This window comes from Bubalus bubalis, chromosome 3, assembly GCF_019923935.1.
Source record: "Bubalus bubalis isolate 160015118507 breed Murrah chromosome 3, NDDB_SH_1, whole genome shotgun sequence".
NCBI lineage: Eukaryota > Metazoa > Chordata > Mammalia > Artiodactyla > Bovidae > Bubalus > Bubalus bubalis.
The window spans coordinates 121,728,669-121,751,113 of NC_059159.1; the positions used below are offsets into that span (position 1 = coordinate 121,728,669).

Genomic DNA, 22,445 nt, shown 5'->3' on the forward strand with positions numbered 1-22,445 from the left:
GCTGGGGCTGGGGGACGCGCCTGCGTGCGCGTGCACCGGTGCGTCCGACAACGCCGGCGTCTCCCGCGTTCTCCCGTGTTGGCCTGCTATGGCGAGCGTGGTGTCGCTCGCTGGTACGCTGGGGCTGCTACTTGTGTCTGCGCTGCCCGAGGTGCTCGGAGACCGCCGCAGCCCCGACCGCCGGGCACACCCAGGTACCAGCGAGGGCTGCTGGAGGGAGGCTGGGACTGCCCCCGGGCCCCAAGCCCCAGCTGTACTGACCCGCCTCTGCCCTCCTCCTCAGGCGACGCCGGCCAGGTCGGCCCTGCGGCCGCGGAACCCCGGCGGCAGTCGCCGCCGTCCAAGAACCAGCGCGAGCGGGCTCCGTCCGGGGCGCTGCCCTTGGGGGCGCTGTACACCGCGGCCGCCGTGGCTTTTGTGCTGTACAAGTGTTTGCAGGTGCGGGACGACCAGGGGTGGGGATGCCCCGGCCCTGAATCTCGATGAGGGCGCCATGGTACCAAGAACAAGACACGTTTTCCCGTCATTTTGTAAAATGAAGACAGGAGTTCCCTGACTTTCCAACATGATGGGGTTAGTTAAAGCATCCCGCGAGGTAATGGATGTGAAGGGCCCTTGGTTAATTTTAAATAGTAACCATTACATTTAGTCCTTCCAACAATCCAGTGAAGAGGTTGTCAATTGCTCAAGGTCACTCAGAGATAGTAACTGGTGGCCCTAAGATTTGAACCCAGCAAATGTCCATACTATAATAAGTGCGGTTCCTAGTGAGTTTCCAAGCTTGGCACGAGCAGTTGATTACTGTAGCCAGAGTTTTTAGAGTTCAAGGAACTAAGTAGTCTCAAGTTATCCTCGGGAAGGAGGCCCTGAAATGTGAACTGACAGTACATTTTGTTGAATTAAAACTGTTGAAATGGATAGTAGTACCTCCCAGGGCTTTTTCTTCAGCCCTGGCCCTATCACTTACCTTGGGAAATAGAGGACTGAGCCAATTTGGAGATGACATTAAACTAGGAGGTCTAGCTAATCATGATCCATAGTAGACTTAACAGGCTAGGATGAGGGGCTGAATTTAATGGTGAAATTTAACAAGGATTGATAAATTCTATTCTTGGACCCAAGTATAGCCTGAAAGAAACTTAATTCTCTTGAGGGCACTGTTCTAAGAGCATTGTTGTGGTTCAGTCACTAAGTTGTGTCTGGCTCTGTGACCTCATGGATTGCAGTGTGTCAGGCTTCCTGGTCCTTCACCATCTCCCAGAGTTTGCTCAAACTTATGTCCATTGAGTCGGTAATGCCATCTCTTAAACCAGAGTAAAGCACCCAGAGAAAACCATGTCAAATGAGCACTGACTGAAAAACATTGGTGCTATTAAATCAGAGAAGACAGGGAGTATGACCGTTGCCTTCAAATTCCTGAGGGGCTGTCATGTTGAAAAGATGATTTTGGAAAGCTCTGCTCAGCACCATGAAAAGATAGCGATGGACTGTGTCTAGCTTTGTGTATAAACTAAACCAGAGCGTTATCAAACAATAGAGCTTCTCCTTCCTGGAGGCGTTTTAGTAGATTGAACAGCAACCACTCATGGGGTGCACTGACATTGCTTCCTGTCCTGAATGAGGAGCTGGAATAGATATGATTGTGATTCTCTGAGATTAAAAAAAAAAAACCCACTAGTTTTGTCTATCTGGAATTATCCTTGGCCTTTATCTGGCTTTGGAGACTGAGGTTATTGAGGTCCTTGCTGCTGCAGTATCCCCCTTGCCTTTTTCCACAGCAGGGGAAAGATGAGGCTGCTGTTCTCCAAGAGGAGGCAGGCAAGAAGGATTCATTGCAATCAGGTGGGTTTTGCAGAGGTCTGTGCTTGGTGGGGGATTAAGGGACAGCAGAAAGTAACCATTGCTCTTTTCTCCCATACCCCCAGAGCAACACCTTGCGCAGCTGACACAACAGCTTGTCCAGACAGAGCAACACCTGAACAGTCTGATGGCCCAGCTGGACCCCCTTTTTGAGCGGTAAGGAGAGCAATGACCCTGTGGCTAGAGAGAGCTTATGGTAGGTGGAAGAGGTGGGGACAGAGATTGGGCAGCCTCTGAATGGACATATCTGCAGTGTGACTACCCTGGCTGGAGCCCAGCAGGAGCTTCTGCACATGAAGCTACAGACCATCCACCAGCTGTTACAAGACAGCAAACCGAACAAGGGTGTGGAGGTTCCAGAACCAGGTACAGGGTTGGGAGGTGAGAGTCTGCTGGAGGTAGAGACAAAGCCTCTGAAACTGGAACATGTCTGATCTCCCCCCTCACAGAGGCCAGCATACCCTTTCCCGAGGACTTCTGTATAGAGGAGGACGAGGAAGAGACTGGTGACAATCAGGCCTGGGAGGAGCCCCTAAATTGGAACACAGGGACAAGGAACCTAACTCCTCCCAGGGAAATGGAGCCCACGCTAAGGAGAAGATGTAGGAAATCTGCAGCACAGGGCCTCAGTCACAGCCCCCAGTGGAAAGAAGGAAAAACAGTGGATGGTTTAGTAAAACAGAGTCTGTTCCTGTGACTGGATGCTCCTGTGTGCTTTTTCCATTCCAGCTGGACACACACACCCACCCCCCCTTACTAGGTGCCTGCGAACAACCAGGCCTTCTTGAAAAGCTTCCCTTATTAGGACATAAAGAGGCCGCCTTCCAGTGTAGGAGCTGAGAAGATAGAGGGAGCTCCAGTTCTTTTATTTGTATTCCTGAGGCCACAGTCATGCCAGCCTTAAGGGCACAGAAATCCCTTTTCTCATATTGCATAGCTGAGACAAAATGGCTTCTCCAAAAAAGAAAACACTTTACCAAAATCCAGTGGGGAAATAAATTATAGAAATTATATACAACATAAAAACAGCCACACTTGCAAAGCTGCAAACTTGATAGATAAACAGCTGTCCACAGACACAGCACCAAACTTATCAGTCCCAAATCCCTTCCTCTGTATTGGCGGAGCTGATTCAGCTGAGTCAGACTTGATGTCCTGATTCTTTAAAAGCTGGTCAAAGGACATTGTGTGTCTTGGTCTCAGGCAAACACAAAATGATTCTTCTCAAACCATGAAGAGTCCGTGTTTTGTTAGTAAGATTCCTTTGTACCCCTGATTCTGACCTATCCGCACAGTATCCTGGACTCTGGAATTTTTAAGATTCTGCTAGTTCTTCTGGCTGCTGTGGAGAGAAAACAGTTCAGGCACCGGCATGAGCACTCTATTCTGACAAAATCACCTGGGGTGTTGGACAGGGGCGTGCTTGGGGGGTGGGGGTGAGTTCCAGACAGGAAATAGGCTCAGAAGTGCCATCTCCAGCTCCTGGGCCTCACCACAGCACTCTTACTAAGAGAAAACAACTTACCTGATGGCCAAAGTCAGACTGTGGTACCAGTGTGACAGCTCCTCCTGGTCTGTGGACATAAGCAGTAGCTTCTCATGGGGAAAGGACAGCTAGAGAGAGATCACCTCTTAGCACATGGCTCAGAAAGGTCCAGCCTTAAGCCAAAGGCCCTGCTATTTCCATGGCAGTGATTTAGGGCTGAAGTGAGAACCAGGTATGAACCCTAAGCCCTGGTATGCTCTCAATGCAGGTAGCTCAGTTCCTATGAGGGGGGCTTAGGCCAAGGAGATGAGTGGTGCACAGGCACTTGGTATATTTTGGGCCCTTCCTACCCTGCCGAGGGCTCTTGCCTGTTACTTACGCTAAGCAGTCCACCACAAGGGCCTCCTGAGTGGCCAAAGACCCTGTGGAGTTGACACTCGCCCATGGGGTAGAGGGCCCGGCAGGCAAAGGTGCCACTCTGCAGCAGATGCAATGGGGGTCGAGGCTTGGCCATGAGGAGTGCATCAGAGAAAAGGAAGAACATTCGGGGCCTAGGCTCCCCTCGGGGAGGCACCACCAATAGCCATCCCTGGCGTAGGAACCAGCGACCTGAGAGGTGGGAGATCCATTATTCTGGTACAGCTTCAGGACTACAACCCGCAAAATAAAAGGAAAGGGAGGCTGAGAAAATGGGAGGCAGGTGGTATGTGCTGGCAGTAGAGAGGATGGGGGTGAGAAAAGGGCAGTTTGCAGGTTGAGGGGAAGCATGCCCATGGACTACCTGAGATAAGCCCCTTTGCTTGCCGTCCACTGAGCAGAGCCTGGATGCGCTGGAGATGCTGTTCATTCTTCTGTTTCTGACTGATGGTGTGGACTCTCTGGGCAGTCTCACTTATCAGCTGGGCAGCCCCTAGAATGATATTCCACGCACCACTCCCAGCACAACTTTGACTTGGGGTGAATGGTGGTGGTGAAAGACAGGCTAATCCAGACAGGACTAGGGTCAGAGTCTAATTTCTTGAAGAGTAGAGGCAGGGCAATAGGAACATTGTATACACATCATTGGAAGACTGGGGCATATCATACATGGTTGGAGGTCAGAACCAGAAAAGGAACAGAAGCAATCTCCAAGAAATGCTGTGGAAGAGCAAGAACATACTTGTGAGCTGTTTGTGTTCAGGGCTGTTGGGACCTGTGTTTTCAGCCAAAGCAACAGCGAGATTCTCATACCTGAAATTAGAAGTCTATGAGGGGAAAGTAGAGCTGGGTACAATTTCCTCTGCCTGACACAGATCACCCCCTGTACAAACTTCAGCTGGGGAACCAGGAAAGACCTGCCTGTGGCTGTTTTATCCCCCTCTTCCATCTGGGACTCAGATCCTGGGTTCACTCCATATGGCCCTCTTCCATCCCACACTGAAGAGTCAGGGAGGCAGACCAGATCCAAGGTGAAAGTTAATCAACCCAAGGAGGATGCTACAAACAACTGACTATAAGTTCTTAACTCATTCCCAGGGACAGAATTCTAAGCCTTTCATCTTCAGAAACCTTATTTACTAGCCTTATCACAGACCCCTCACTTCAGCTTAAGTTAAACAATCCCAACTAAGGGCCTGAGGCTGCACAGCCCAAGTACTCCAGTGAGTTCACATTTACTCTTGCAGAAAATTTTGAGGAGCAATTTGTCCCAGGAGAGAGACAGTGGGACAGATTCCATGAAAGCCCACAAAGATTGAGAGCAGGCATCGTACAGACGCAGAATTCTAAGAGAAGTTGGCTGAGTCAGGGTGAGTTCACGCACTGCTGGAGCCTCTGCAGAGGCAGAGGGAGCAGGTCCTGGAGCTGAAGGCCCCCAAACTCAGGGCGACCTTCCTGAAGTCGTACAAATCTCCGGAAATGTTTGTTCTTCTTTAGTTGCTCCTAGAATGATGAGGAAAGGGTTGGCAGCAGGGAGAGAAGCTGCCTCCTTATATTGCATTCTTCTGTGTACACATCCCAGGCCCTCAGGAAGCTGTATGCTCCTGAGAGAACCCCGTCTCCCTACTGGAAACTTAACATAGGGCTGGGCACCCACAGGGCTCTATAAATGCAGGAACAATATGAATGAAGTTTGGGTCTCCAGATAAAGAGGAAATGTACAAAGGACAAGGGGAAGGACTTGAAGTTATCAGGTTACCTGCAGGATGGTCCGGGACCTCTCAACATTGGCAGCAAATTGGGTGTAGAGCTCCAGGTGGTTGCAGAAGCCCTCCAACCCCTGTCCCCAGCGCCCTCCTTCGAGGTAGGGAAGCAGCTCTCTGTATGGGTCAGGACAATAAAAGAGCAGCCCAAGAACTACTCAAGCACCACCTCTCTTTAATTCTCACAACCCTGCTCCGGAGGTAGTACGGCCCCATTTTGTGGGAGAAGACTCAGTGGATATGAATCTGAGCAAATTCGGAGATGGTGAAGGAAGGGAAGCCTGCCGTGCTGTAGTCCGTGGGGTCGCAAAGATTCCCACACGATTTAGCGACTGGACAGCAAGTGGCTGGAGAACTTGGGCAGATTAAGGCACTGGGTCAAGACCACAGGGGAGGTAACTGGCAGATTCTGGATGCGAATCTGGATCTCCCCTACTCTGAGCTCTCTGCACTGCCAGAAACCAGGTCTCCCTCCTCCTCTCACCCCACTTCCCTTCTACTCACTGGCTGGCGCCGTAAATGAGTTCCCAGGGCCCAAAGAGGGCCTGGCGTTCTGGTGGTCGCAGGGTACCTTTGGCTCTCAAAATTGCCACGAAGTACTGCGGAAGGACAGAATACCGGTATGTGGTCCTCAGAAAGAGGAGGCTGGTGCCAAGGCACCGCTAGGTCACCGACCTAGTAGGCACCCTCCCACTCCCTGGGGTCCCCGCCCCACTACGGGAGACTGTGGGGTTCGCACCGTGGCCACCAGCCCCAGCTGTTCCTGGTAGCGCCGCTCGGTCTCCAGCAGCTCCCGAGCAGTGCAGGCGCGTTTCCGCTCCCAACGGGCACGCTGCTCTTGCACCGGGCACCGGGCACCGGGGGCCGGGCTCTCCATGCCGGACTTAACGGGTTGCCACTTCCGGACTCAGCCCGCCGGAGATTCGAATCCAAACGGACCCGGGGGCGGGACTGCTGGGGCGGGCCCTTGAGGGGAGTACGCCCCCTGGCGCCTGGAGGCTGTGAGCAGGCGAGGGCGTGCGCAGCGGCTCGCTAAACCGCCATCAGGTCGGCGCCAGCGAGGCGCTGTAGGTATGCGGCCCCCGCCAGGGCCGGGCAGGGTGCGGCAAGTGGGTGGCCCTTCTTTGAGTGGCACTAAGTTGGAGCAGAGACATTACTTTGCCAACAAAGGTCCGTCTAGTCAAGGCTATGGTTTTTCCAGTGGTCATGTATGGATGTGAGAGTTGGACTGTGAAGAAAGCTGAGCGCTGAAGAATTGATGCTTTTGAACTGTGGTGTTGGAGAAGACTCTTGAGAGTCCCCTGGACTGCAAGGAGATCCAACCAGTCCATCCTAAAGGAGATCAGTCCTGGGTGTTCTTTGGAAGGACTGATGCTGAGGCTGAAACTCCAATACTTTGGCCACCTCATGCGAAAAGTTGACTCATTGGAAAAGACTCTGATGCTGGGAGGGATTGGGGGCAGGAGGCAAAGGAGACGACAGAGGATGAGATGGCTGGATGGCATCACCGCAATGGACGTGAGTTTGAGTGAACTCCAGGAGTTGGTGATGGACAGGGAGGCCTGGCGTGCTGCAATTCATGGGGTCGCAAAGAGTCGGACAGGACTGAACGACTGAACTGAAGTTGGGACAGCAGCCTGGACTTTGAGTCAGGATACTTAGGGATTTAGACACTGGCAGGGTCGCAGTGTCCCACTTGTAGAATTGAGCTTCTGTCGTGGACCCATGCCAAACGCTGGGGTCCAGCTGTCCCCAGTCCTTTCATCATTAAGAATCCTCATGGGTCACCAGGTTTTGAATATTTTGGCTGCTGGACAAAAGTTCCTCGGTTTTAAGTCACTAACTCGTTTTCTCCTTTCATACTGATCCAAAGCCTGATAGCCAGTTAGCTTCCAGTCAGCAAATGTCAATAACTAACGTGGTGGGTCGGAATTGCTATAATTCTGGCCAAAGGTAAAACCTTGGAGTTGATTAGTCTGTGTTACCTAGTCAGAGTTAAAAGGTACTATATTTTCCTTCCTTACTTAGGTCTTTTGGAAAACTGGCAATAGCCCTGGAGGGTAAATTAGCAGTGCCATTTTGTCAGTATGTATGAGATATCTTAAAATGTGCCTACTCTTATGACCCAGCAATTCCACTTCTTTAGTAATGCATCCTAAAAAAAACAATATGCGGACAAAAATATATATACTAGGATGGGTGGCAAAATGTTGTTTGTAACAACAGAAAACTGGAAGTCACTTAAATGCCCAGTGGTAGAGAATTAGCTAGGAAAATTATGGTACAACCATTTGAAGGAATAATATGAAAGCATTGAAGATGATGTAAAAAAGCCATTAATTTTGGGAAACACATAGTATATTGCCGAGAGGAAAAAAGCAGGCCATAAAACTGTATAATATGATCTATTTAGGTATAATCAGGGAAGCCTGGCGTGCTGCAATCCATGGGGTCGCAACTGAACCCATGACTAAGCGACTGAACAACAACAAAATATAAGACTGGAAGGATAAACAATCAAAAGGTAGTTGTGATTTTTATCTCTGGGTGATGGGACCAAAGGTAATTCATTCAACAAATATTTATTAAGCACCTAAGCTGTAAGAGGTACTGGATCACTAAGGTTAAAGGGGTGAATGGGATCAAAAGGGTGATTTTTAAAATTCCCTTATACTTTTCTGCTTTTCCCAAGTTTTCTGCTTGAGCATGCATGTGTTACTATGTAAATTAGAAAAAAAAAAAAAAAAGTGCTATTAAAAACCACAATGTTAGTTAGAAACCTTAGGCCCCATTACTACCACTGAGGACTCATAGGAATCCAGGCCCAAAGCCAAAAACCAGGGTATTGTCAGGGTTCTGAGGTTACCTCTAGCTCTCTGACATTCTAAGAATTCTGAGGAAAGAGAAATGCTGGACTTAGATCAGGGAAAAACAACTTGAAGGGCTTGGTGGAGGCAAGAGAGTTTGGGTCAGACTGTACCTTGGACAGGTCACAGAGGAACTGGTGATACCATATAGGTGGAGCACTGGTTACACTGCCTCAGGTGAATGTCGGACAGTCCACACGAAGAGCTGCAGGGTGAAAGGGGACAGGTCATCTCATGATAACTGGCATCACCATGAGCCCAGGTGATGAGAACAGAGCATAACCCCTGGGGGTGCCGTCGGTGATGAGGGTGTCTGGGTGTCCTGCCAGTGTGAGTGTACTTTAGGTGGATGGAAGAGGAGATGGGAAGAGAGTCGACTGTGAGCTCAGGTGGGGAAATCATTCAACTGTTGAGGCAGGGGAGGGCAAAGCTGAGCAAGACACACTGAGGACACTTGGAGACAACTGATTCCCTGGAGACCACGTGTCCCACAGAGCAAGTCAGGCACCATAGTTTGCCTGGAACTGACTCAACCCACAATCTCCCCTAAAGCTAAAGGAAGGGGCAAGGGACAAAGAAGAGGATCAGAGGGCAGTCAACAACCTCTCTATCCTTTAAATTTTTAAAATAAAATCCTGTGGCATGTGGGATCTTAGTTCCCAAACCAAGGGTTGAACCCACACCCCCCACATTGGAAGGTGGAGTCTTAACCACTAGACCACTGGGGAAGTCTATTCTTAAATATATATATATATATTTTTTTTTTTTTCTTTATTTAAAAAAATAAAAATAAAGGAGTGAAGGTGATTCTTTCACTCCAGTGAAAAATGGAGTCCAGTGGTTAGGACTCAGTGCTTTTACTGCTGGAGCCCGGGTTCAATCCTTGGTCAGGGAACTAAGATTCTGTAAGCTGTGTGGCACAGCCCAAAAAAAAAAAAAAAAGTTTTTTTTTTCTCTGTCATTTAATTACCCTTAACCTCTGCTTTCAACTAACTGGCTGCTGGAGAAGCTCTCAGGATGCTTTAAACAATAACCACCAGTCATTCCACAAAAATCAAACACCTTGGGACTTCCCTGGTGGTCCAGTGGTTAAGAATCCACCATGCAATGCAGGGGACATGGGTTTGATCCCTGGTTGGGGAACTAAGATCCCACATGCTGCAGGGCAACTAAACCTGAGCACCGCAACTGCAAGGCCTGCAAACCACAACTAGAGAGTTCATGGACCCCAACGAAAGATCCTACGACAGGCAACAAAGACCCCACGTGCCGCAACTGAGACCCAAAGCAGCCAAATAAATCAATATTTAAAAAATATTAAATGCCTCTCATGCATCAGGTCCTATGCTAGGCATGAAGATGGGGAATAAGAGAAATGTGACCCGTGCCCTTATGAATGCTTTTAGTCCAGCATGACAGACATGGTAAGGAGTCACCATAAAGTGAGATACACATTACAAAGGAAATACAGGCTTCTATGCATGCAGGAGGAAGGGACTGACCCTAATCTAGGGGTCAGGGAGGCTTCTCAGAGGAAGTAACATGTGAACTGAAGGATGCCAGGAGAATAAACAGAACAAAACTTGACTAGGCAGAGCTGGCAGTGGGTGAGGTAGATAAAAAAATAGCATGGATAAGGGATTGGAGATAAAACACACACACACACACACACGTGATGCATTCAAGAAACTGCTAGAAGTTTAGCAAGACTGGAGCACAGATTGCAAAGGAGAGTGTGATGAGAAGAGACTGGAGACATAGACACAGGCTATAGAGGGAATTTATATCAGTAAGACTATGTCACAAATAATCAATTCAAAGTGGCTTAACAATAATTTATTGGCTCATGTAACTGAAAAGTCCAGATACAGGTTACAGTCCAGATATAGGCTCTAGGGTTAGTTTAGCCCCAAGGACTGCATTCCACAGTTCCTCTGTCTTTCATGGTTTTATCTTCATCTTAAGGCTAGCTTCCATTGGAGTTACAAGGTGGCTGCCCACAGTTCCAGAGGTTGTGTGCTTCCTTATCCATGTTTGGACAAAGTGAAAGTGAGTTCCCTCAGTCATCAAATACTTGAAACACAGAGCTTCATTCTGATTGGCCTCACCTAGGTTCAAACCCATCAAGGAAAACAAGGCAAGAAAAGATGGTACCAGGTTTCTGACTTACACCACTTGGTAGAGGGTGGAAGAAGTAGTTTTGGGGACAGAGGAATTTGACTAGAGGCCTGTTGAATTTGAGATACTTGTGGGAGATCCAAGTAGGGACATCCATTAGGCAGGTGGCTATATATCTGAAATGAGCAGAGTCCAACCTGGGGATACTTAGCTGTCATCAGTTTACAGAAGCCATGGGAGTAGATGAAATTGCCTACAACATGAAGAGAGATGTAGGCAGAAGGCATGAAGGTCTCCAACTCATCACCCTGTGTGTTCAGTTCCAAAATGGCTAATGGTACAGTGGGCTAAATGGTGACCCCCATAAAGACAAGTCCATGAATGTCACCCTATTTGGAAAAAGGGGTTTTGTAGATGCAGTTAAATTAAGAATCTTAAGATCATCTTGGATTATCCTGCTGCTGCTGCTGCTGCTGCTGCTAAGTCGCGTCAGTCATGTCCGACTCTGCGACCCCATAGACGGCAGCCCACCAGGCTCCCCTGTCCCTGGGATTCTCCTGGCAAGAACACTGGAGTGGGTTGCCATTTCCTTCTCCAGTGCATGAAAGTGAAAAGTGAAAGTGAAGTCGCTCAGTCGTGTCCGACTCTTAGCGACCCCATGGACTGCTGCCTACCAGGCTCCTCTGTCCATGGGATTTTCCAGGCAAAAGTACTAGAGTGGGGTGCCATTGCCTTCTCTGGGATTATCCTGGTGGGTCCTAAATCCAATGATAAGTGTTCCTATAAGAGACAGCCAGGGCTGCTTTCACGTTCTGAGATGGCCCACACTCTGTCCGTGAAGTGTGTTCCCTCTAAATAAATCTCCTTACCTGTCAAAAAAAAAAAAAAGTGACAGCCAGTAGAAGACACACGGACAAGAGAAGTCCATGTGAAGTCGGAAGCACAGATTGAAGTTATGCAGCCACAAGCCAAGGAATACCTGGAGCCACCAGAAGCTGAAAGAGGCCTTTGAACCTTCAGAAGGAACAGGACCCTACCAACACCTTAATTTCAGACTCCTCACCTCCAGAACTATGAGAGAATAAATCTTGGTTGCTTTAAGCCACCCAGTTTGTGGAAATTTGTTACAGCAGTCATAGGAAAATAATACAGATGGTGAGGTGGGCTCGAACTACAGGGCAGTCCCCAGAGCCCCACAAGGGCTGTGATTTGTCTTTGCTTCTGGTCCATGTCTGGGGAATAGGGGGATTTTTCTCCTGCTTCCCTGGTACATAGCTCCCTTCTCTGCAGCCATGGGATAAGCAGAGACATGGCTCTCGATGTCTTAAGACACAGACCCTAATGACCAAAGACTTGGCCTTAAGCAACCACAGAGAAGTGTGTGCCAGGCCAAGACAGGAGAAAGGGGGTGACCCAGTCAATCAGCCCTGAGTACACTCTGTCCCAACCTAGGGATACCCAGGAAACAAGACTCTGGGAGCTCAAACCTGTTCTAGAGTTTGGCAGACTCCCAGTTGCAAAGGCTTGCTCCAGGATCAGAGTCCACGTTCCCCACCCAGACCAGAGACATAGTCACACACAGAGACGGAGAGCTCAAGAGACAGCACCCATGGAGAATGGCACTTGGGAAACTAGGGAGCCGGAGCACAGAGCTACACTTAGATGTAGATCTGGACTCTGAAATACTGAGAAAAAGCAGCAGAGACGGAGGGGAGACGTGTGGACACACCACAGAGAAGTGTACAAGGAGACCCGACAGAGATCTAAAACAGAAAAAGATGGAAACAGTCAAAACATTTGGAAAGGGAATATGGAATAAAACTATGATTGGTGCTGGAGAAAGTTCTGGACATGCAAACTCCAGACTTCAGGTAGCATGGTGTTCCTGTCTCTGCCCTTCCCATGACCTCCCCCATAGTCATTATCCCCTTCTGTCTTATCCAGGCCTATCCAATTTAGATATTATCATGTACCTTCCGTGTGTCTGGGTCCAACCAAGGTTCTGACAACACAGCTGCCCAAGGCAATAAGCTGACCATCAGGAGTGCCTGCTTGGATTGCCATGGATGGCTCTTAATTTAGCTCCAGAAATGGCAACCTAGATTGGTAGATTGATTGGCTCCTAAGATGACCGCTTGGAGTACAGCTGTTCAACCATACATGTTTTGGCATACCGTATGACAGTCACTCTGACAAGGCACACAGTTAAGGGTACTGTAGAAATGTGATGCCCCACTCCTGGAATAATTGTGGTTTGACATACACAGGTCATTGTCAATGGGCTCCCTGAAGGCAGGGAAGCTATCTTAGTCTGGTTTTTCTTAAGCCCTGGCACAGTGATCTGAAAAGAGAAAAATGATCAATAATAAAAGACAGTTGAATATAAGATGGACTCAGTCAAATACTGGACCCTGTCCTTATGAACCTCGAGGCTATTAGAGCAGATATAATGTCATAAATCACCTTAATATGAATTGGATGGTAAGCAAGATTATTAGGGCAGGCAAAGAACTGTGATGGTTCAGAGTTACCAGAAATCTCTTCCTGTGGTGTAGAGTTGGTCAAGCAAGACTTCCTGGAGATAGCCTTTGAGCTGAGTCTTTTTTTTTTTTAAATATTTGGAGTATAGCTGATATACAATGTTTTGTTAGTTTCAGATGTACAGCAAAGTGAATCAGTTATACATACACATATATCCATCCTTTTCCATATAGTAGTGTTCATATGTTAATCCCAACCTATTTTATCCCTCCCCTCTACCTTTCCCCTTTGGTAACCATAGGTGTCTTTTCTAATTCTGTGAATCTGTTTTGTAAATAAGTTCATTTGTATCTTTTTTTTTTTGGATTCCACATATAAATGATATCATGGTATTTGCTTCTCTGACTTACTTAACCATGACAGTCTCTAGATCCACCCATGTTGCAGCAAATGTTATTGTTTCATTCTTTTATGCCTGTGTAGTATTACACCCCCCCCCCACCCCCCACACACACACACATCTTTATCTACTCATCTGTCAATGGATATTTGGGTTGCTTCCATGTCTTGGCTACTGTAAATAGTGCTTCAGTGAACATTGGGGTGGTGCATATATCTTTTTGAATTATGGTTTTCTCCAGACATATGCTCAGGTGTGGGACTGCTGGATCATATGATAGTTCTATTTAGTTTTTTAAGGAAGCTCTATACTGTTCTCCATAGTGGTTGTATGAGCTGAGTCTTGAATAATAAAAGGGATTTACACAGAGGAGATAGTAAAACTATATAACACGGTAATGGGTATATAAGTACTGATCCAGAGTGGAAACTGGATGGGACACTCAAGTGGTGTCCAGAGCCTGTGCTGTGCCAAGCATTACTTCTTTAGATAAGAGGTCATAAGGCTAGGAGGGTCCCCAGAGGGGAGTGGGGTAGCAGGAGCACCCTGGAGTTAGAGGCTAGTTACAAACCAGATTATAAATGTTCAACATATTTAATTAGCCTATACAACCGTGATGGTACATACCTACTAAATATGAGCCCCAGAGAAGAATCTCCTGAAATGGCCTTACTGTCTTCTGATTTGTCAAAGCCACTGGGGCCTTCCTAGAATGTGAGCTGCAGAACAGCAGAGGCTGTTCTCCAGGTGAGTGCTGCATCCCTAAGGCCTAGAACCGTGCCTGGAGGACTGGAGGGGGCTCACCAAATGTTAAGTGAATAGGCAGACTGGGAACCCCCAGCCCATTCTTGGGGTCCTCTCACTCTTCACCTCTTCACACCCATTTTCCCCCTCCAATCCATGCTCCACACTACCCCACAACATAACCTAGTGTGAGATATGGATTCTGTCACTCTCCTGCTCAAAGTATTTGATATCTCTCTTTTGCCCAGGATCCCATTTCCCCCACTTTTTTTTTTTTTTAAAAACCAATTGAACTGCTACTTTTTTAAACCCTGATCAGATTTTGCCAACTTCTGTGTTACTTTCTGAGGAAGAATTCATCTCTCTCCTCCAAATATTATGATAGTTTTGCCCTCACTCACCAGACAGTGAGCTCCTCAGGACAGGGACTGTGTCTTGTTTCCATACCTCTAGCCTGACATATGCTATGCTATGCTATGCTAAGTCACTTCAGTCGTGTCCGACTCTTAGCGACCCCATGGACTGCAGCCTACCAGGCTCCTTCATCCATGGGATTTTCCAGGCAAGAGTACTGGAGTGGGGTGCCATTGCCTTCTCCGGCCTGACATATGGTAAATGCTAAATAAAAAGAAGAGCGAAAGGCATTCCCAGCAGCGAGAAAGAGATGAACAAAAGTGGTCAAGGTTTGGATAAAAAATGGATAGTTTAATTTGGCTAGAATATGAAGGAAAGTAGTAGGAGATAAAATGGAAAAGTCTCTTGGGTAAGATTTTGAAGGGACCTGATGGAAGATACTTTGCAGAGTGTGGGAAGCCAATGAAGGTTTTTGAGCAGAGGTGTAATACGATGAATATTACATTCAATTTTAACCCATCAGAGACTCATGAATATATGCAGCTGTCCATTCATATTCAAATTCACATCCCACCTATCCATCCATCCACTCTCCCACCCCCAGACTCCCCCAGGAGCTTTCCCTACCCCTTTACCTGCTCCCTAGCCCAGCCAGGGATGTATATATGGGCAGCTTCCCCTCTCAGCCAGAGGATGTGGGGGCCCCAGCTGCCTGGGGCTGGGAAGCAAGCCAGGGTTAGCTGAAGCTGGCTGACTAGCAGTCGGGCGGTGCCAGGGAGAACCTGTATAGTGCCAGGTGGTGCCTTGGGTTCCAGGCTGAGCCCATGACCCCGATAACCTTCTGGCTGGGCACATACCTGCCCCTCACTCCACCCCATTCCCATCTTGCTATCAGGGAGGGGGCACAGGGCCAGTTAGACCCACAGGACTTTGGCTCCATCTCCAAAAGGCCCTTCTGTGAGTCAGCTTGCTCCCCTCCAGGCTTGCTCCTCCCCCACCCACCTCCTGTTTCCTATGCACGTACAGCCCGTACACACCGTGTCCCAGGACACCCCACAGTCAGCCGCATGGCTCCCCTGTGCCCCAGCCCCCGGCTCCCTCTGTGGATTCCGGCCCCTGCCCCAGGCCCAGCTGTGCAATTGCTGCTGTTACTGCTCCTTCTGGTGCCTGCCCATCCCCAGAAGCTGCTCTGGATGCAGGGTGCTCCCACCACGGGAGGAGATTCATCTGGAGAAGATGATCCACATGGTGAGGAGGACCTGCCCAGTGAAGAGGATATACCTGAAGAGGAGGACTCACCTGAAGAAGAGGACCTACCTGGATTGAAGACAGACCCAGGAGAAGAGAATTCTCTGAAGTTAGAGGATCTACCAACTGTTGAGGCACCCAGGGACACTGAAGGCCCCCAGAATAACGCCCACAGAGATGAAAAAGGTAAGTGGTCATCAGCTCTGCAAACCTAGGCTCCAGGAGGTTGGTGCTTCCCCCTCATTAAACCCCAGCCCAGGGAGGGATTATTCAGGGAAGAAGAGGAGCCTGTGCTCTGACAGTGATTTTTCCCAACCCCAGGAGCTCCCTTGCCACTAGCCCCTTACTCCCTTTCAGAGCTAGATGAAGAGACAAAAAAAAAAAGGGACACAGATGGAGAGAGGTAAGCAGGAAGAGACAGAAAAGAAGGGGGGAGGTTGGAGAGGAGAAAGAGATCAGAATGTGGAGAGCAAAGTATGAAGAGACAGGAGAGGAAGGAGGGGGGGCTGGTACCAGAGGAAGAGCAGGAAGGGTTTGTAGAAATCACCGCATCTTCAGTCTACAGATGAGGAAAGTGAGACCTAGGAAGCGGGAAACAGCAGGTAGAGGAACCTGGTATCTCGACCCTCAAGCCAGGAACTTTGGAAAAGGAGATGGAGATCAGAAAGGAAACGGAGAGTGGGGAGGAGGGATTTCTAAAGGAGAAAGATGGTCTACTAACCTGGGCCTGGGAACTGAGGTCTCCACCTACTTTACAGACCCTAAGACAGTGGTTGCAAGTGGGCTAGTAGAATCTTTGTGTGGCCCATCAAGCTGTGGCCTTTTATCTGGCTGCAACCTATTGTGCCTGTTTCTGGTGTTTCTGTTACCTGCTATGCTTTTGTAAGAATCTGAGTTTGTGAACGCTGCTAGTGAGGACGACCCACCTCTTTTTGGCCGCTGGGGAGGGGCTGGGCTCAAAGATCGGCCTCTTCATTCTTCTCTTTTATGCAGGGGATGGCCACAGTCATTGGCGCTATGGAGGTGAGACACCCACCCCTACACAGACCCAATCTGGGCACCCAGCTCTGCTTATGCCCGCACACGCATCCCTCTCACCTCGCATCCACGTCTGCCAGTCCCGGACAACACCCGTTGCCTGTCCCCCGCCAACCCCAATCCCCGCATCCTTTACCTCTGTTTCCCTCCCGGATGCCTCCTGACTCGACCGCATCACTTTTTCTACTCCGCTTCCCTAAAAGTTCCTGATCTTGTCTTCAAACTTCCTGTACACACTTGCCCACTCCAGGCGCTCCGCCATGGCCCCAGGTGTCCCCAGCCTGCGCTGGCCGCTTTCAATCCCCGGTAGACATCCGCCCGGAGCTCACTGCGTTTTGTCCAGCCCTGCGACCCCTGGAATTCCTTGGCTTTGAGCTCCCGCCACAACCAAAACTGCGCCTGTGCAACAACGGCCACACCGGTGAGGTGGCCTCCCGGGGGAGCCTCAGGGAAGGGGCGGAGTCTACCTGGAGATGAGGGGATGGTGATTGGAAGTTAGGCTGAGGGTGGGGCGGGCCCCGGTTCACCTGCCTCTCACCGCGCAGTGCAGCTGAGTCTGCCTTCCGGGCTGAAGATGGCCTTGGGTCCCGGGCAGGAGTACCGGGCCCTGCAGTTACATTTACACTGGGGGGCCGCGGGTCGCCCGGGCTCGGAACACACGGTTGATGGTCACCGTTTTCCTGCCGAGGTGAGCGCACAGCTGTCCGCGAAGGGTCGAAGTGGAGTGCCGGGTAAGGGATCTCGCCCACTCCTACTGTGTCTTTTCCAGATTCACGTGGTTCACCTCAGCACTGCATTTGAGGAATTTGACGAGGCTTTGGGGCGCCCAGGGGGCTTGGCCGTCTTGGCCGCCTTTCTGCAGGTACCAGCCCCGGACACTCCCCACCTGTTTTCTTAGGCCCTCGGGCTCAGAATATCTTGCCCCGGAAACTCCCATTCCCGCACCTGACTGTCATCTTCACTCATTAGTTCTTTGATTAACGCCCACTGTGAGCCAGGCTCTGGGCCACAAAAAAAGATCCCGAAACCGTTGATCCTGTCTCCCCGCAGCCAGTGAGGGAGGCTGACAGGGTAGACATATACACAGGACACATAGTCAAAGAGGTAGTCAGGGAAGGCCTCACGGAGGAGGTAAAACTTGAAGCCTTTGCTAGTGGGAAAGAAAAAGAGATATTCCATGCAGAGCGAACAGTACACACAAAGACTCAGAATATGGCCCATTTGGGGAATGGCACATGTGGGGAATGGTCAAAAGGAAGAGTCATTTCTCTAATACTTTTATAACCCATAATTTCCCCTTTGCAGAATGCACTGAGTCTAGAGAAGCATTTGACTTCTTTGGACTTGTACTGATCAAAGGTACAAACACAATGATTAGAAGAGGCTAATAGGAAGAAAGTATGGTGAGACACCTGTTAGACTCACTGCCTCCCTGACTCATTAACACCAGCCTCACAGCACTGCAGAGAAGCACCTTGGAAATAGCGTGTCCTGGCTCCAAAAGTCAAACTCATGAATTATTAAGGTGAATGCAGAGGTACCATGAATACAAAGGTTATTGGGGTTGTCTGTGGCAGGACCATGGAATATGTATAGAGTTAGTGATAAGTGAGCCTGGAAAAGTAAGTAGAGCCCATCGTTGAGAGCCTTGTATCCTAATAAAATGGCCCAGCATCCTCCTCTTCCTCCAATTTGCCACTGAAAAGGAGTCCACCTAGTTAGGTCAGTTTGCAAAGTAGAAGTAAATGGACCTTGAGTAGTAATACATAAGATTTTGTGTTTCCCCAGCATTCTCAGAGCTGGGGAATGGGGGAGGATTGTGGGAATCCGCATCACCTACAGGCCTCCAGCCATGACTCTAGATGCATGCATTCATCTGTCTTGCACTGTCATCTCCTAGGAAGGCCCAGAAGAAAACAGTGCCTATGAACAGTTGCTGTCACGTTTGGGAGAAATCACCGAGAAAGGTCAGTTTGTTGGTCTGGCTCCTACCCTTGATACCCTTGCCACAAAGAACCATCCTTGGGGAGCCTCAGGTCTGAGGATGGAGGACTACCTCCCACAGAGAAGGGGGTTGCTGTGTGAACTGGCTTACTGTGACCTTGATAATAACTATGAGGCTGAACACAGCAAACAGGCAAAGCAAACTGCTGCCCACAGATTTTTTGTTTAAAAACCAAACAGAAACCAAGATAAGATGAAAACCAAATAAAACCAAAAAACAGTGTTTGGAACTCCAGGGGTTGAGTCTGGAGAGCTAAAATTTTTCTTGAGAACTATTACTCCTTCAAAGCATCAAATATTTGACTTTATTTTTTTAAATAATTTTATTTATGTTTGGCTCTGCTGGGTCTTCACTACTGTGCAGGCTTTTTCTAGCTGCAGCAAGTGGGGGCTCTTCTGTAGTTGCAGTATGCAGTCTTCTCATTGCAGTGGCTTCTCTCGTTGTGGAGCACAGGCTCTAGGGCATGTGGGCTTCAGTATTTGCAGGGTGCAGGTTCAGTAGTTGCGGTTCCAGGCTTTCGAGTACAGGCTCAATGTGGTGCACGGGCTTAGTTGCTCCGCAGCATGTGGGATCTTTCCCCGGCAAGGGATTGAACCTATGTCCTCTGCATTGGCAGGTGTTCTTTTACCACTGAGCCACCAGGGAGCCCAGCATCAAATTTTAAATTTGTAAATAATGTTGAAAATCTTCTTGTCCTTCTTAGTCACTCTAGGTCATTTTAAACCTCACTCAGCTGGATCTTACATTTTGCTAAACTAAAGAGAACTATGCCTTTTGAATTTTTGTGTCTGTCTTTTATAGTTATAGGTATTTACTTACAAATATTTCAAATTACAAATTATTCAGAAAATTACTCATTTTCTCTTTTGATTCACTCTTGGCTTACATCTGCATTCCAGCATGTTGTCACAGTATGCAAAGTAAGAGTGAAGACCCAGAAGAAGGGCCAAGGTAGCAGTTCTCTTACTCTGTGAGCCCCCAAAGCCTTTTACTTTCTACCGAGTCATGTCCTGTGCTGAGTTATAGGAAGGGATATACTCAGTGAAGAAATAGTCTGAGGGAGTTGGGTCAGCTTGGTTTCTGGGATTTAAAAATGTATCCCCAGCCAGGCTGTGACCCAGGGCCAACCTTCATCCCACCAGTTGGCTTCTGAGCAGGTCTCAAGGGCCCGAAAAAGTAGCTCCTGAGTTGCAGTCCCTGCCCTCTGGCAGGGAGGCACCCCCTGCACCCCCGTGGCTCAGCTCAGGAAGGTCAGACCATTGACCAGCAGTATATGGCTGGAGCCGAATGGGGACAGAGGGAGACAAGTGCTAGGGAAAAAAAAATAAAAATAAAATAAAAATGTATCCCTCTACCCCAGAGCTTTGGTGTGTGTATGAGGGGAAGTCAAGATAGGTTGGACCCCAGCACACATCCTCTCCACAGACTCTGAGACTTGGGTCCCAGGACTCGATGTATCTGCACTGCTGCCCTCTGACCTCAGCCGCTACTTCCGATATGAGGGGTCTCTCACCACACCCCCCTGTGCCCAGGGGGTCATCTGGACTGTGTTCAACCAGACAGTAAAGCTGAGTGCTAAGCAGGTGGGGTTGGGGTGTGGTGGTGACATTGGGGATGAGGAGGCAGAAAGAGATGAAGGGGCCATGTGGGGGAAGTGGGGGACGTGGACAGTAAGCCTGTGACCCATTTGCTTCTGTGTTATGAGCCCACCCCTCACTGTCTGCTGTCCTCCCCAGCTCCACACCCTCTCTGACTCCCTGTGGGGACCTGATGACTCTCGGCTGCAGCTGAACTTCCGAGCTACGCAGCCTTTGAATGGGCGAATAATTGAGGCCTCCTTCCCCGCTGGCGTGGATGGCAGCCCTAGGACTGTTGAACCAGGTGCCACTTTGTCTACTGATGCTGGGACCCCCCCTCCAGCCACAGGGCCTGCATCCTCTCTTGTGTCCTCACTTGTCTGTCACTGGTGGTCACAGCCCCCAGCTCTAACATCTGCTTTTTCTCTTCAGTCCACCTGAATTCCTGTCTCGCTGCTGGTGAGTCTGTGCCCCCTCCCTTGGCACTGTTCAGCCAGGGGCTAGTCAGGACCACCATTGCTACCTCTGCGTTTCTGTAGAACAGACTCCAAGCCCAATAGGATAGTGTTGGATCAAGGTGGGGCTTACCCTGTCATCCCCAGAGCAAGAGTTGGTCAGAATGAAGCTCAAAAAAACTCCTCCAGTCCTCCTTCCCAAGCCACCTTTTTTGTCTTTAAGGAGGAAAAGGGTGCTTATCTTACCCCTCCTTGTGTACCCACCCCCTTCCCTTAGCTGGCCCCTGCTGGAGACACAGGGAGCAGCAGCGGAACTTCGGACAGAGCTGGTGGGGTGGGGTGCAGGTGGAAGCCTCTCTGAAGGAATCCTACAGGCTCCTCCTCACTCCCTGAGGCAGTCTCTTTCCTCCTCCCTCCAGGCGACATCCTGGCCCTGGTTTTTGGCCTCCTCTTTGCTGTTACCAGCATCGCCTTCCTTGTGCAAATGAGAAGGCAGCAAAGGTATTATACTGACCCTCTCCCTCAGGCCCAGCCCCCACCTCCCCAAGTGGAGTCCAGAGCAGCTCCATGCAAATTGCATGCAAATGAGCTCATCCCTGGTGAGATTTCTGATTAGGCTTCCCTGTTGTGTAGACATACAAGTGAGACCAAAGGGAGTGTTAGCTACCACCCAGCAGAGGTCACCGAGACTGTTGCCTAGAGGCCTGCCACTTGGAGAATACGCAGAGAAGCTGGTCAGAGGAATCCGAGGGGCAGCTGAAGACTGTCCTGTTCATTACACCACTTCCTTTTAAACCTCCAAAGATATTTTTAAAAATGAATATTTCTAATAAAACCTGTGGAAAGCAAATCCTTGTCTCCTAAATCAAAAGGATGGTGCATTCATTTCCTATCACTGCTATAACAAACTACCACAAACTTAATGGTAATGGAAATTTATTCTCTTAGAGTTCTAGAGGTCAGATGTCCAAAATGAATCTTATGGGCTAAAGTCAAGGTGTCTTCAGGGATGGTTCCCTCTGGACACTCTTGAGGGGAGAATATTTTCCTGCCTTTTTCAGCTTCTAGAAGCCAAGCATTCCTTGGCTTGTAGCCCCTTCCTTGCATCACTCCAATCTCTTGCTTCCATTGTCACATCACCTACAACTGCGTTGAAAGGACCCTTGTGATTATGTTGGGCCCACGCAGATAACCTAGAATAATCTCCCCATCTCAGAATCCTTAACTTGACTTCAAAGTCCCTTTTCCCATGTAAGGTGACATTTCACAGGATTAGGATGTGGACATCTTTGATGAGGCAGCAGGAGTCTGCCTAACATAGATGTCATCAGGAAGTGGGCAGAAATGACCTATAGTGTTGGAATGACCGTGTGTGTGTTTGTCTGTGTCTGTCTGTCTATAGTGTTGGAATGACTGTGTGTGTGTCTGTCTCTCTGTCTATAGGGCAGGCTCAGTCTCTAGGCTTAAAATCAATGAGGCTTTTGGGCTTTCACCCTGCTCAAGTGAAACCAATGTAGTTTTGTGGTTTTGCCTTCCAGTTGTGTTGTGCCCAGCCACCTGCTGGAATGGGGCAGTGCCGCTGACGGCAGCTCCTCTGCCCTGTGGGGAATAAGGGCCAGGCTGCTCCTCCAG

At 49.1% G+C, this 22,445-nt stretch overlaps 3 protein-coding genes and 1 long non-coding RNA gene across 11 annotated transcripts; 2 read left to right on the top strand and 2 right to left on the bottom strand.

Moving 5' to 3' along the window:
* On the top strand, positions 1-2,562 carry CCDC107 (coiled-coil domain containing 107). Of its 2 annotated transcripts, none has more exons than XM_006064355.3 (6): positions 1-194; positions 284-438; positions 1,782-1,842; positions 1,926-2,016; positions 2,114-2,226; positions 2,310-2,562. In XM_006064355.3, the coding sequence occupies exons 1-6, from the start codon at positions 89-91 to the stop codon at positions 2,555-2,557; spliced, it is 774 nt and encodes a 257-aa protein (XP_006064417.1). In that variant the 5' UTR covers positions 1-88; the 3' UTR covers positions 2,558-2,562. The 2 variants fall into 2 exon arrangements, with proteins under 2 accessions (XP_006064417.1, XP_006064416.1); XM_006064354.3 differs by having other exon boundaries at positions 2-194; positions 1,779-1,842.
* Positions 2,563-2,682: 120 nt separating this feature from the next.
* On the bottom strand, positions 2,683-6,424 carry ARHGEF39 (Rho guanine nucleotide exchange factor 39). 4 transcript variants are annotated; one of them, XM_006064353.3, is made up of 9 exons: positions 6,266-6,424; positions 6,031-6,125; positions 5,523-5,643; positions 5,148-5,266; positions 4,506-4,576; positions 4,128-4,256; positions 3,726-3,955; positions 3,386-3,474; positions 2,683-3,202 (listed from the first exon to the last, which is right to left on the bottom strand). In XM_006064353.3, exons 1-9 carry the CDS (start codon positions 6,401-6,403, stop codon positions 3,187-3,189), a joined length of 1,008 nt encoding a protein of 335 aa, XP_006064415.1. In that variant the 5' UTR covers positions 6,404-6,424; the 3' UTR covers positions 2,683-3,186. The 4 variants fall into 4 exon arrangements, with proteins under 4 accessions (XP_006064415.1, XP_006064414.1, XP_025137476.1 ...); XM_006064352.3 differs by having other exon boundaries at positions 3,726-3,996; XM_025281691.2 differs by having other exon boundaries at positions 5,523-5,658.
* Positions 6,425-6,916: 492 nt separating this feature from the next.
* On the bottom strand, positions 6,917-17,054 carry LOC112583913. Its single transcript, XR_006549987.1, has 3 exons — positions 16,913-17,054; positions 8,507-8,598; positions 6,917-6,969 (listed from the first exon to the last, which is right to left on the bottom strand). It is a non-coding gene; the product is annotated as an uncharacterized LOC112583913 (long non-coding RNA).
* CA9 (carbonic anhydrase 9) lies at positions 13,617-21,663 on the top strand. Of its 4 annotated transcripts, XM_006064350.3 has the most exons (11): positions 15,143-15,924; positions 16,732-16,761; positions 17,027-17,197; positions 17,322-17,464; positions 17,546-17,638; positions 18,677-18,743; positions 20,207-20,364; positions 20,518-20,662; positions 20,791-20,817; positions 21,233-21,314; positions 21,447-21,663. In XM_006064350.3, the coding sequence occupies exons 1-11, from the start codon at positions 15,315-15,317 to the stop codon at positions 21,511-21,513; spliced, it is 1,593 nt and encodes a 530-aa protein (XP_006064412.1). In that variant the 5' UTR covers positions 15,143-15,314; the 3' UTR covers positions 21,514-21,663. The 4 variants fall into 4 exon arrangements, with proteins under 4 accessions (XP_044795945.1, XP_044795943.1, XP_044795944.1 ...); XM_044940008.2 differs by lacking the exon at positions 21,233-21,314 and having other exon boundaries at positions 13,620-15,924; XM_044940009.1 differs by lacking the exon at positions 20,791-20,817 and having other exon boundaries at positions 15,135-15,924.
* The last annotated feature ends 782 nt before the right edge of the window (positions 21,664-22,445 follow it).

Excerpts from the sequence above, each read along its gene's own strand:
- CA9 (XM_044940008.2), top strand. The coding sequence starts at position 15,315 with ATGACCCCGATAACCTTCTGGCTGGGCACATACCTGCCCCTCACTCCA. Across the intron at positions 15,925-16,731 it reads CGCCCACAGAGATGAAAAAG|GGGATGGCCACAGTCATTGG; the intron begins GTAAGTGGTCAT and ends TCTTTTATGCAG. Across the intron at positions 18,744-20,206 it reads GGGAGAAATCACCGAGAAAG|ACTCTGAGACTTGGGTCCCA; the intron begins GTCAGTTTGTTG and ends TCCTCTCCACAG.
- CCDC107 (XM_006064354.3), top strand. The coding sequence starts at position 89 with ATGGCGAGCGTGGTGTCGCTCGCTGGTACGCTGGGGCTGCTACTTGTG. Across the intron at positions 439-1,778 it reads TGCTGTACAAGTGTTTGCAG|CAGGGGAAAGATGAGGCTGC; the intron begins GTGCGGGACGAC and ends CTTTTTCCACAG. Across the intron at positions 1,843-1,925 it reads GAAGGATTCATTGCAATCAG|AGCAACACCTTGCGCAGCTG; the intron begins GTGGGTTTTGCA and ends CCATACCCCCAG.
- ARHGEF39 (XM_025281689.2), bottom strand. The coding sequence starts at position 6,403 with ATGGAGAGCCCGGCCCCCGGTGCCCGGTGCCCGGTGCAAGAGCAGCGT. Across the intron at positions 4,257-4,505 it reads TGAACACAAACAGCTCACAA|GGGCTGCCCAGCTGATAAGT; the intron begins GTATGTTCTTGC and ends ATATCATTCTAG. Across the intron at positions 3,475-3,725 it reads CTTGTGGTGGACTGCTTAGC|CTGTCCTTTCCCCATGAGAA; the intron begins GTAAGTAACAGG and ends ATCTCTCTCTAG.